This window comes from Rhinolophus sinicus, chromosome 15 (assembly GCF_057876585.1).
Source record: "Rhinolophus sinicus isolate RSI-liver-muscle chromosome 15, RSI-T2T, whole genome shotgun sequence".
In the NCBI taxonomy this organism is placed as follows: domain Eukaryota; kingdom Metazoa; phylum Chordata; class Mammalia; order Chiroptera; family Rhinolophidae; genus Rhinolophus; species Rhinolophus sinicus.
In genome coordinates, this window is record NC_142515.1 from 50,662,433 (window position 1) to 50,675,708 (window position 13,276).

Sequence of the window (13,276 nt, forward strand, 5' to 3'; positions counted from 1 at the left end):
AAAGGATAATAAGAGAATACCATGAACAACTGTACATCAACAAATTGGATAACCTAGATGAAATGGACAATTCCCTAGAAATAACAACCAAGGCACAATATAAAATAGTTTTAAAAAATTACATATATTTATATGTGACATGGTGTGAGTTTGTATAATATAAGGGCTTCATAATAACTCTAAAAGGATAAATACCAAGGTGTTAAAAGTAGTTATCATTGGGTAAGTAGAAATCAGAGTGTTTTTATATATTTTCTTACTAATCTTGATTTCCTCAAAATTTTTGTAATAGGCATATACTGCTTTTGTAATAAGAAAACAGCAGTAACATAAGAAACTCATCTGGGGAAAAAACAGAAAATTGATGCTTAGCCCAGGTGAAATTACACTTATGAAGACAAACTGACTTCCTTTTATTTATACTTAACTTGTTTTTGCAAAACAAGTATGAGAACCATTGCTACACACCGTCTGGCTAGCTCCTCTGGCATTCGCTTTGGAACCAAGGCTTTGTTCAGCTGAATCTCCAACACGATGTAAGTTCCTGCATCTACATATTGCTGTAAAGACAATTTTCTCTAATTTATTCTCTTCAGAAAAAGATATTTATGAAAATATTTTAGTAACGTAAGATAATGCTCCCAATAAGTGAGAAACACGCATATACAACCATATATATGCATATAGTGTGATCTTGACTGTTAAAATATTTTTCACATAGAAAAAATAACTGTAAAGAAAAATAGCAACAGTGGTAATCTCTTGCAGGAAAGGATTTTCAATTTTATTCTTGGAGCCTTCTACCCCAGCTGAAGTCTTATTTATCTTGTTTAATACTTTTCTTGGAACTGTTTTAAGTGAATAGAATTATTTCTCCCACTAAACATCTTTCTTGAGTCCTGCGGAAACATTCTGCTCATAACCTTCTGATATTCCCACTCATGGCATCCTCACCACCAGCTACCAACTGCGACCTGATGGACATTTCTACCCAGATTTTTGCTCGCATCCTAAATACACCGTGTCCAAAATCGAACTTATCACTTCCTCTGTATTAATCTCTCTTTTGACTTTTCTCTTAATGATTTTTTTCATCCTTCCAGAAAGGAAAGCTTGAAACCTGTTATCTTTAACTCTTCTTCCTTGACACCCCACAAAGCTTCCCAGTTCCACACCTTGCCTCTGCAGGTTTCTGACTTTCTTTACTACAACCGCTTCCCAAAGTCAAACTGTCATCAATACTCATATGTATTAAAAGAAAAACCTGTAAACTGGCATCTGAAGCCCCTACTTCAACTTCAATCTCTCTTTTTCACATCCTTGCAAGAGTTCTGCCCTGAAACACACGAGTCTTATTTCTACATAACTTAAAAACCTTTAACATGAGTCCCTAATGCGAGGCTTGTGTCCCCTTGTCACCTATAGAATGACGCCCAAACTTTTTAGCAAAACTTTCAGTCTTCCTATAACCCATCTCAGCCTCGCTCTTCTTTCTCACCTCCTTCTAGAATCTCTCCTTTCTTTTCATTTCTCTATACCATACACTGAATCAATTGATGTACCCCCAAATTCTGCTACCTTCTTTGTGCTTTGACTCAAGCTGTTCCCTGGCCCTGAAATCATTCTCCCATCTTTATCTGGCAAAGGATTACCTTTAACTTTCACTGCTTAGCTCATACGCCACCTCTTCCGTGAAGCCTTCTGAGACTGCCCAGTAGCAATTAATCTGCTTCCTCTGAGCCTACACAGCACTTTTATTTGTACCTCTACTATAGCATCCATCAAAATTCTGTATTTCAGCTTAGTTATGTACCAGTCTGTTTTACCCACCACTCTTGAGTGTCCTGAGGGCTGCAGATGATGTATCTTTGTACCCCTCATAGTGCCTAACATAGTATAATTAATAAAAGACATAAAATTTTAATGCTGAAAAGGACCTTGAAGTTGATCTGGTAGCCCCCTCATTTAAGAAAGTCTTAACAAGACAAAGAAATTTACCCAAAGTCATAAGCTAGTCATAGAAAATCCGGGGTAGTAACTCAAATAATGAGCATTTTTCTGAGCATTTTCCACTATATCATACTACCTTGCTCAGTAAGAACATAAACTTCATTTTCCAACTATTTAGGCATAGTTACCTGTCCTTCTAGATTGTGGTTTAGAGAGGGTTCCGTTTCCAAAGGTGTATCTGAGCTCTGAGATTTTATACTAGATGCCTGCTGAAAGAAAATGAACACACCTCAAAAATGGAATTCTGACATGGTCTTCACAATGGCAGGAACAATGATCATTATGTTGCATCAAAATACAAATTAAATTGAGGCAATTCATCAACTGAGAAATCAGTATAAGCCTCTGGAATGTAACAAACCCAGCAAAATCATCACCTTCTCAACAACCTACCACACCCCCCCAGGGGTAGGCCTTTCTTCCATATCTGTTTCTTACTATTTTATCTTCTTTCAGGTTCTTAGAAGTAACTGTTTTGGACAATGGGGAATTAATTCCTCCGATTCTGTTATTCTGAATCAAATGGTGGCCAGTATCCCGGAACAAGCTAAATAAACACTTGGTCTGAAAAAAAAAAAATGCAATGACTCACAGGCAAATAAAAGAAGTCCATGTTATTCTTTAACATTTAGTTTTCTAGATAATTTCAACAGTGTAGAATCAGAGAGAGATAGGGAAAGTGAAAAACTTCATTGCAATGCCATACTAGTTGAACAAATTTCAATAAAATATTGGAGAGGAAATTGTCTGGCTATGTCTCAGCAAGGAAGTTGCCAAATATACATTCCATATATTTTTAAAATTATAAATATATATATTTAGAAAGTTGTGACCATATTGAATGTAGTTTTAGATCCTGGTTTTTCATTTAACAGACTATCACATCCATCCTCTCATGTTTTTAAATTTTTCATAAGAATAATTTTTAATGCATGCACAGTATTCTCCTATCATATGTGTATAATAAAAGTAAAAGGTAAAAATGTCTGTGTGCCAGCTATATCCCTAGTGCTTTATATATAGTTCAGTCAATTAATATGTAAAACAATTCTAGGAAGCAAGCATTGTCTCGATTTTACTGATGAATAAACTAAAGTTGAGAGAAATTTAGTTGCTTGCCTGAAGTCACCTAGCTAATAAATGGCAGTTCCAGAATTCCAACTAGAGGCTGCCTGATGTCAAAATCCATAACCTTTCAATTATGATATACTGTTTCCCTCAGATTCACTAAGAATATCTTCATGAAGTAAAGTCTGGATACAATTCTACTCATTCCCTTAGCTTCCTAGAAGTACGAGTAACATGAGAAAGGATATAAGTATTTTAAGCTTCTTAATACACACTGACAAAAACTTTTTGGCACACAGTTGGTACTAATTTACACTTCTACTAGTATCAGGGAATGAAAGTTGTTTTACCTTTGCCACCAATAGGTATTATCATGTTTTAAATAATTGTCTAATTTTACAGGTAAACTGATCTTTTACTGTTATTTACATTTGCCTTCCTTTGATTATATTTAAAGCCAAATGTTTCTCCTTATATTTATTGGCCAGTGGTATTTCTTCTTTTGTATACTGCTGTTTTTGTTCATTTAAAAAATGGTGTGTTTTTCTTATTTATCTGATAAAGTGCTTTATATTTCAGGAATAGTAGCCATCTTCGTGATATGTATTCAAATATTTTCCCCAGTTTTTCCATTATATTGTAATTTTGTTTATGATGTTTTTTCCTACATATAGAGGTTTTTCATTTTTGGTAATCTAAATCTTTTATATCTTTTATTACTTTCACTCCTACGAAGTCTTCCCTTATCATATATTTAATAGACACTTCTATTTCTATAGTCTTCACATTTAACATTTTTTAATAAATTCATTTGAAATTTATTTTAATATATGCCATTTGTAACATTTTTGCATTCTTTTTTTTCCACTTAACTATCAGCAAAGCATTAATGATTATCTCTTTTTAATGATTTTTTTTTAATGGATGCATACATAGTCCATTATTTTTATTTACAATAATTTACTAAGCCTGCCTCTGTTTTAGACATTTAATCTTATTCTTTGTTTTTGCTATTATAGACACCCACACATTTTCATAAATATAGGGGTTGTGATCCTATTAAATTATTTCCTTAAGATAAATCCCAGTAAGTGTGATTTCTGATTAAAAGGATACTTATATAAAAGAGTTCACTATTCAATTGGTTTGAAAATAGATGATGGGTCTTTCATGACTCTCTTATTGAAAAATAGCTGTTGTCATAATGATGAAATAGTATATGAAAACATATATGAAACATGTTTTGTATTTTACAAAGCCTCACTTTCACCTAGAAGCAACATGATAAAATTGACTTTTTGCTTGAATATATGTATAGCTATATTCTCTTTCTATACATAGACAGATGACTTTAACATTTTAACACCTGAAAATTGAAATAACCATATTATAACTCATCATCATGGATTGTAATTTTTGCATATTTAACACAATAGACTTCTTTAATTATCCTAAAGATTTTGTATCCAACTTTATTGAGGCAAAATTGTAATGTAATAAACTACATATTTAAAGTATACAATTTGATCAATTTTGGGCATATGTACACTGTGGGGAGCCATGGTTACAGGAAACTCTGAGCTTTGCAGAATGGCTCGGTTTATGCTACCTGTTTCCTCCCCCTGAGGCAATTGTCTGCCTGCACCTGAGGGGAGCTTAAGCTTGTAAGCTGCTGAGGAATTTGGTGGGAGCGGCCAGTTCCCGGACACAGAAGGCTGATGCCTATCAGGGCAATTGATAAGATAATTACTTGTGAGAGTTTCGGTGAATGTTGTATCCTCTATGTGAAAGTTAAAGAATTTACATTTGTTATGTTAATACATACTTGCACGTGCTCAAACTGCTTATATGGGTGCAGTAAAATAAACTTAGTGTCTTCAGGATCACTGAAGTCCGCGATCGCCATCATATGTGAGAGTGTCTTTTATTCATTCCCACTCCCCCATTCGGGAACCCATCGACTCGTGGCGGCTGGCCCGTCACAGTACACATATGTGAAACCATCACCACAATCAAGATAACCAACATTTCCATCATCCTTCATTCCTTTGTGACCCCTCCCTCCCTCTATCCCTTTTCCCAAGCATCCACTGATCTGCTTTCTTTCACTATAGATTACTTTCCTAGAATTGTATTTGAATGGAATCATAAAGTATGTACTCTCTTGTGTCTACCTTCTTTCATTTAACATGATATATTTGAGACTCATCCATGTTGCATGCATCAATAGTTCATTCCTTTTACTGCTGAGCAGTATTTCATTGTATAGATATATGACACAATTTATTTTTCTGTTCACCTGTTGATGGAGATTTGGGTTGTTTCCAGTTTTTGGCCTAAAGTTTTTGAGGCTCAGTGGTAGAATGACAGCCAGGCTCTATATTTAACATCCCAGCATATCAACTGGTTTCAAACATCCATTATAAAGATGTATACATTAAAGATATAAGTAAACACACATATATATAAAGGATAAATCAGGATACATTCTATGCAATATTTTCTTACCTTTTCATAGACTACACTGTCTAGGTAAGGATAAACACGAAAAGCTCCCCGAATCCTCTTCACACCTGGATACAGCAATGGGACCATATTAACATAGGCCACACCATGAAATGAAAGCTGATTTTCATCTTCTGCCTAAAGGAATAAAACCAGAGAGCTATCAGTGCTATAGAGAAACATAGCAAAAGGTATGGAGCTGACTCAGCAGTTCGAAGACCTGCTTTAGGAACTAGATATGCTACTTAATTACGTGACTTTGGGCCAATTAGTAACAGTAACATAGATATTTTGGGTCTTCATTTCCTTATCTTCAAAATGGGTTTAATAATAGCATGCTCACTGAGATGATAAAATAAACAGTGTTAATGAACAGTAAAGGCAGTAGTGAAATCAACACATACTCAAATTAACTGATAATATATATTCGACCAAAAAGTCTATTTTACCATTTCACTTCTTAGGAAAAAGTGAAACTTGTACAAAACAATGTAATAACAACAATAATATCTTAAATCAGAAGCTATGGCTTTTAGCTTTAGTTCACAGGTTCATATGACTAAGAGGGGTTGTACAAATCATCTGGACTAGTGTTGACAAACAGGCTTTAACTGATGCCTACGTTCTAATCAACTGGTGGAGGTGCTTTAGAGCACTGTGCTGAGAAAGATTCTGTATCTTTGTCTGGGTTCAGAAGAGAAGAATGCTTTGATTGATCAGTACTATCTGCCATGGATGAAGGAGGATAAATAACAGCCTGCTGTCATGTATTTGCCATCCCTAACCTCCTCTAAACTCTCATTACAAAGATGAAGAACATGTCAATCAACACATCTTAACATCATTTTTAACGGCCGTATGGTTTGCCATAGAAAACTTTCATAAGGAAAAATGTGAAAGAAAACATTTAATTCCCACAAGGTTAAACATAATCTCTTTGAGAAGGCCTATTAAAATAATAATTAGAAATTAAACTCCTGTGTTCATATGATAACATTATGTTGTTTTGAAGTCTAAGGAAAGTTAGTCAATACATATTATATATCACAAAGGGAGAAGTGGTAACACAGTAGTGGTGTTTTTATTCTGCAAAAAGCCTATATTAAAAATCAATAAAATAATTTAGGTACTTGTTAAGTATCTGCTAAACGCCATGGATGAGGGTAGGTAGGTTCTGTGGAGGATACAAAGCAGTCTACAAAAGGATCCCCACCCTCAGGGAGTTTATGAGCAAGCATAAAAGACCAGCCATGCTCAAGTAAAACAACAGGGAACAGGTTCTAGGCTCATCAAAGCTACCTTTTCAGAACAGCAGTACATCTGCGAACCTTATTACTCTAATTAGCAGGCTAAAACATTTTAAGTCAGTAAGTCAAAGAAATTCAAAAAGATGTATTAGGTTCAACTATACTGTCAATATGTAACTACTTTTGACCGATAAAAATGGCTATTTTGTATGGTTTTACCTATGTAAAACTGTAATGAAGGGCTACAGGGAAATAGGATGTCTGGAAATAAAGGCTAAATAATTTTTAGTGGACAATGAGGGCTAGAGTGACCAGTCATCCTAATCTGCCGGGGAGAGAGGAATTTCCTGCGACAGGAGACTTTTAGCGTTAAAACCAGGAAACTATTTGGCAAATCAGGATCAGTTGGCTACCCTAAGAAGCAGCCACATCAGTTCATATTTTCTGTTAATATTACAATTGGAAGCATAATAACAGGTCTGGTCTGACCCAGCATTTCTTATATAAATGTTTTTAAGTAAACAAATTTACCTTATCAAACCTGGCAGCTTTCCCTTTGGGTGCAGTAATCAGGGGGACTCTTGTGATCTCTACAGGCCATAACCGGCAATCAGCAATTCGCTTCTGAAAACTACGGATCAAGAAATTTGGAGAGACAGTCAAGTACAGAGAATTACAACTGAGATCAGCTTACAGGCTTACAGGCAGCAGAAGTCACTGGCATCTGTAACAGGTAGAAACATTTTAATGGTAATTTTGACAAACTGCTGGAGGCTGAATGTGGAAGAGCCAGAGAGTTAAAAACTCCTGGGGGCCCAGTCATAGGGGTTCCCCATGCTTTTGGGGGTTTTAAATCAAAGAGCCCCAGCAGATTCTCACAGTGAAGATAGAATAATAATCCTTTTAGGCAGAGAGAAGGGAAAAGTAACCATTTTGAAATATGCCCAGAGTGTTCTCCATAACAAAGGCCTACTCTTTAAGGGAAATTACCAGAGCCTTATGTGACCCAGGGGAAAGGCAATTAGACACCCCCAGGCCCATCTAGCCTTCCTGTTACAAGTAATAAAGGGAAAAAAAGGCTATTAAATGCTTCTGAAGGGCACCGCCCAGGGACTCAAACCCATTAAAATAGTGAGATGTAATCACAAGATTGTAGAACACTTCCCCTTCCCAACACGTTACCACTACATAAACAGTGTTCCAGTGTAATAACAGTGGATTATAAGTGATAAACTGCAAAAAACAGACCCTATTTAAAAAAGAGTTCTTAGGCAAACCCAAGGACAACAGGGGAGGAGCAAAAAAAGGAAACTGAAGTTTTCAGCACCTAGAGCCACAGCAGAAATTAAACACAGCCCAGCTCCCAGCCAGATAAACATAAAACCTCACACTAAAAATCCTAATTACCTCATTTCTTATTACCCAGTACATAATGTCCAGCTTTCAATAAAAAAAAAAAGACAAGGTCAAGAGTACTGTCATTAAATAATATTTCATATTCATGAACTTCAAATAAAATTTAAAAATTACAAGAAATGCTAAAAAGCAAAAAAAATACAGTCTGAAGAGACAAACCTAACCTAAAAACTAGACTCACACAGATCTTGAAATGATCAAATAGGGAGTTTAAAATAACTATGATTTATATGTTAAATGCTCTAATGGAAAAAGCAGACAATATGCAAGAACAGATGGTCAATTTGAGCAGAGAGATGGGAACTCTAAGAGAGAATCAAAAGAAAATGCTAGAAATCTAAAACACTGCAACAAAAATGAACAATTCATTTGATGGACTTATGGGTAGACTAGACATGGCTGAGGAAAGAATCAGTGAGCCTGAAGATATATCAATAACCGTGGGACAATTACAAAAGATGTAACAGGAATGCCAGAGGGATAATAAAGAGAGAAAAGAGCAAAATAAATATTTAAAGTCATATGGCTGAGAATTTTATGAAATTGATGACAGAAACCAAACCACAGATCCTGGAAGCTCAGAGAATATGAAACATAATAAGTACTGAAAAATGTATATCATATTCAAACTGCAGAAAACCAAAGAGAAAGCAAAAATCTTGAAAGAAGCCAGAGGGATGGGTGGCAGGGGGGATGGAAACTTTCCTATAGAGGAACAAGAATAAGAATTACATTAAACTTTTCTTCAGAAACCATGCAAAGTAGAAGTGAAGTGAAATATTTAAAGTTTTGAGAAATAAACCACCAACCTAGAATTATGTATCCAGTGGAATTATCTTTCAAAAGTAAAGGAAAAATAAAGACTTTCTCAAACAAAACTGGAGGGAATTTGTGGCCAGTAGATCTGCCTTATAAAAAACCCACTAAAAGTCTTCAGAGAAAGGCAAAATGATATGGGTCAGAAACTTGAATTTATGTAAAGAAAGGAAGAGAATCAGAAAATGAAATAAAGTCAAAAATTTTTTAAATTTTTCTTATTTTTAATTGACCAAATTGATAACTGTTTGTTCAAAGTAAGTAGCAACAATGTATCCTTAAAACATCAGCAAATCAAATCCAACAATGTATATGTATATTATACACCATGATCAAGTGGGGGACCAGAGGTATACAGGAACTCTCTGAAATACCTGCTCAATTTTTCTGTAATTCTGAAACTGTTCTAAAAACATAGTCTACTAACTGGAAAAAAAAGAATAGTTCATTCAAATTATAACATATACTGATAATGTTCTATTTCTCATGTCTCCCTAGTAACCAGTTCACTGTGACAGAGCCTAGGACTTACCCAAACAATATCAAGTATCCTGTTCTTCTTTATTATCTAAATCCTCATTTAATCTGGGCAATAATGTGTCCAACAAAAACACTATTTCCTAGCCTTTTTTGCATCTAGAGATGACTGATGAGATATAAACAGAGATTGTCAGATTGCAGGTAGATTCTATAAAAGGGGCTAAGACAGCCAGCATGTATCCTTTTTTATCGGAAAGCACTCCCCTCTTCCAACTTTCTGCCAAGAATGTGAATGTGAAAGCTGGAGCTTCAACAACCATTTTGGACCATGAGAAAAACTTGTGGATGGAAGGCACATGTTAAGGAAGGAAGAGCAAAAAGAAAGATTGAGCCTGGATACCTCATAACACTGAGGAGCCACCATACATACCAGCTCTGAAATAAGAAACCACCTTGGTTAATTCACCATCACTAGAAGCCTCTGTTATTAGTGATGGTGAAAGAATCTCAGATCAACTTAACTCAAATACAGATAAACTTAACAAAAGTAATATTTCTTCCCACCTACACTTTTGTTGTTTAGACATATTCCCTTTCTCTTCCTACCTGACCACTGCAGTAGGATCAAGGTAGCGGCGACTCTCCAAGTCCCAAATAATCCTTTTCTTTATGCACTCTGATTGGTTCCTAAATTCCCTGTCCTGTAAAATAAGATAGAGACTTTTGTTCTCTCAGGGTGCCGCGACTTCATCCTGCTCAACCTGTGGGGCATTTTTTTAATGGATTGGATCACAATACTTTTATTACTACTACTATTATTACTACAATAAGTATGACTTCTACTGTAAATACTACCATCATCTTAAATTTTAGGGTACTTAACTATTAATAAAGTATATAAGATAAATTACTTACATTATCCTTATACTGATCCAGTACTAACTGCCAAATATTCACTCATATAACCTCAATCAGTGATTCTCAAAGCTGGATGCATATCAGAATTATTTGGGAGCTTCTTAAAAAATAACCAACACCTGAACATTTGTATGATTTTAAAAGTAAATTCTTATGTAATTGATCTGGGTTAGGGCTTGGCCACTGCTAGTCTTTTAAAATCTTTCCAGGTGATTCTAATGAGCAATTAGGGTTGAGACCTAACGATTTAAAATAACTATAACATAAAATCTATCTAAAATAAAATATCTGATCTAAATGAAAACATAAATCTAACAATTTTCACTAATTGCAATAAGAAAAGACACTGTACAATGTTTTTCAAATATTTTAGCATTATCTATACTATTTCAAATGCTTAGTGTCATATATATATATATATAAAATAATTCAACCATTCCCATCTTACAAATTAGTTTACTGAAACTACAAGAAACGATAACAAAGATGGCTACGAGGGTCATAATCTGGGAATGTATCAGGAGGAAGACACATAAAGTAAGAGGGAGACTTTAACGCATATCTCTTAATTTTTTATTTTGACCTGTGACTATATTATTACCCACTCAAAAATAAATTTAAAATAAAATAAATTGTAAATTTGAATTTATTATTTTGTTTGCTGGACTTAAGAAGTCGAGATCTCAATCAGAATTAGATAACTGTTTTATTTTGATTTGTAATTGTTTCATTTTAACAGATGACAGTGTATACAAATAACATTGATTCACAAAATATTTTATCATGTGTCATTGTACTGATTTTAACAGAAAAATCTGCATAACTCTCTCACCTCTGGGTGGTTGAGTTCTCCTTCTTCTTCTTCATAGGGCCCACCAACAATGAACGCATCTGGAATGTTATTAGCTCCTGGAGCCACAATATTGGCAATAGGCCATTTTTTGGGCCGGGGAACAGGTTCTCTTTCCCCGCCAAGCTTCAGAGTTCCATTCTTGAAGAAAATGGGACAGTCTTTCTGCAAAAATAAATATCACCTATCAGGAAATTCTGTAAAAGCCCTTGAGATGAACGAAAGGATTACTGAAGTGTCTTTTCAATGGAATGCTAAGTACTGTCTAACAGACCCTTCTGTGATTGTCTTAATCTATAGTGGGGCTTGTGCCATTCGTTGTCTTTGTGCTATTTTATAATTTTGTAATTTATAGAAAATTGATAATAATGCAAATTATTCTTGTCCACAGATATGCAAATTTATTATGTCCTGTGGAGATTAATTGATTATTGCCCTGTGACTGATGACAAGTTTTGAATTATTAGCAAAATCATTTCAACATTCCTGATTGCTTACATATGGGTCATTTCTTCAGATTCTTCTTTGAATTGGTTTAAGCCATTTTTGTCATTTTATATTTATATGAAGGTCAAGATGTAATTTTTTAATAATCATCTTTTAGAAAACAAACTTAAATTTGAATAAGGCCTAAAACTACAGGCTTCTCATATCTATAATTTATCTAAAATATATTTGCAATAGAAAGTTGGTAAAGATATAAATAAGAAATTTATACAAAGGGAAATTAGAAAATCCAACATTTAAATAAAAACATGCCAGATAGCATTAAAAATAAGTGAAATGCACATTAAAACAATGAGATACCATTTTAAGCCATAGATTGGCAAAATCAAAGTGTGAAAACATCAGTGTTGTCAATATTGTGAAGGGAATGTTATTCTTATACATAGTTGATGGAAATGTAAATTGGTACAACTATGGAAAGCAATTTTGCAGTTTCTAGTAAAATTTAAAATTGGCATACCCTATGTAAAACTAAACTATTCCAGTTCCATGTGTTAAGTTTAAAAACTTCTGAGAAGGAGAGGCATTTCTGGAATGGCAGAGTAAGGACTTCTGAAAACTTGCTCCTCCATAAAACAACAAGAACACTGGGAAAATTTGTCAAAATGAAAGGTGCCAAGACCATTCAATGGGGACGGGACAGTCTTTTCAACAAATAGTGCTAGGAAAACTAGTCATCTATATGCAAAAAATGAAGTTGGACCCTTACCTAACACCATACATAAAAATTAACTCCTGGAGCCACAATGTTGGCAATAGGCCATTTCTTCTAGCTCTTAAAGCTAAGAGCTAGAAGAAAACTTTTAGAAGAAAACAGAGTGGGAAAGCCTCATAACATTGGGTTTAGCAATAATTTCTCAGAACAACAAAAGAAAACATGGACAAATTGTACTTCATCAAAATTAAATATTTTTGTGCATCAAAAGATACAACAGAGTAAAAAAAGGCAACCGATAGAATGGGAGAAAATATTTGCAAATCACATATCTAATAAGGAGTTAATAGCTGGAATATACAAAGAATTCCTAAAACTCAACAATAAAAACAAAAGGTTCAAAAATGGGCAAAGGACTTGAATAGACATTTCCCCAAATAAGATACACAAATGGCCAATAAACATATGAAACAAATGTTCAACATCACTAATTATCAGGGAAGTGAAAATCAAAACAGCAGGGAGATGCCACTTCACACCTATTAGGGTGACTATTATCAAAAAACATAAAATAACAAGTGTTGGCAAGGATGTGGAGAAATTAGAATCCTTGTGCACTGCTGTTGGGAATGTAAAATGGTGAGGAGGAGAGTACTACACTGAAAATCTAAAATGGCAATAAAACAGATAGGAGTAGTAACTAATTACACCCTTTTAGCCAACAATTTGGAAATCTCTACCAAGAACCTCAAAAGACCGATACAAAATCATTCTACAGAAATTTGGACTAAGAAAATAATCTGG

The 13,276-nt window shown here is 34.4% G+C and overlaps 1 protein-coding gene across 3 annotated transcripts in view; it reads right to left on the reverse strand.

Annotated features, from left to right (window-relative positions):
- The window catches only part of CFAP70 (cilia and flagella associated protein 70), a 68,885-nt gene that overhangs the window by 38,352 nt on the left and 17,257 nt on the right, over positions 1-13,276 (reverse strand). For 2 of the 3 annotated variants that reach the window (XM_019746008.3, XM_074339577.2), the window contains 7 exons: positions 11,293-11,475; positions 10,149-10,243; positions 7,362-7,461; positions 5,587-5,721; positions 2,449-2,574; positions 2,139-2,219; positions 469-560 (listed from right to left, as the gene is read on the reverse strand). In XM_019746008.3, coding sequence (XP_019601567.2) covers positions 469-560; positions 2,139-2,219; positions 2,449-2,574; positions 5,587-5,721; positions 7,362-7,461; positions 10,149-10,243; positions 11,293-11,475 — 812 coding nt within the window. The remainder of the gene's footprint in view (positions 1-468; positions 561-2,138; positions 2,220-2,448; positions 2,575-5,586; positions 5,722-7,361; positions 7,462-10,148; positions 10,244-11,292; positions 11,476-13,276) is intronic. The other variant, XM_019746009.3, reaches the window with a different exon arrangement.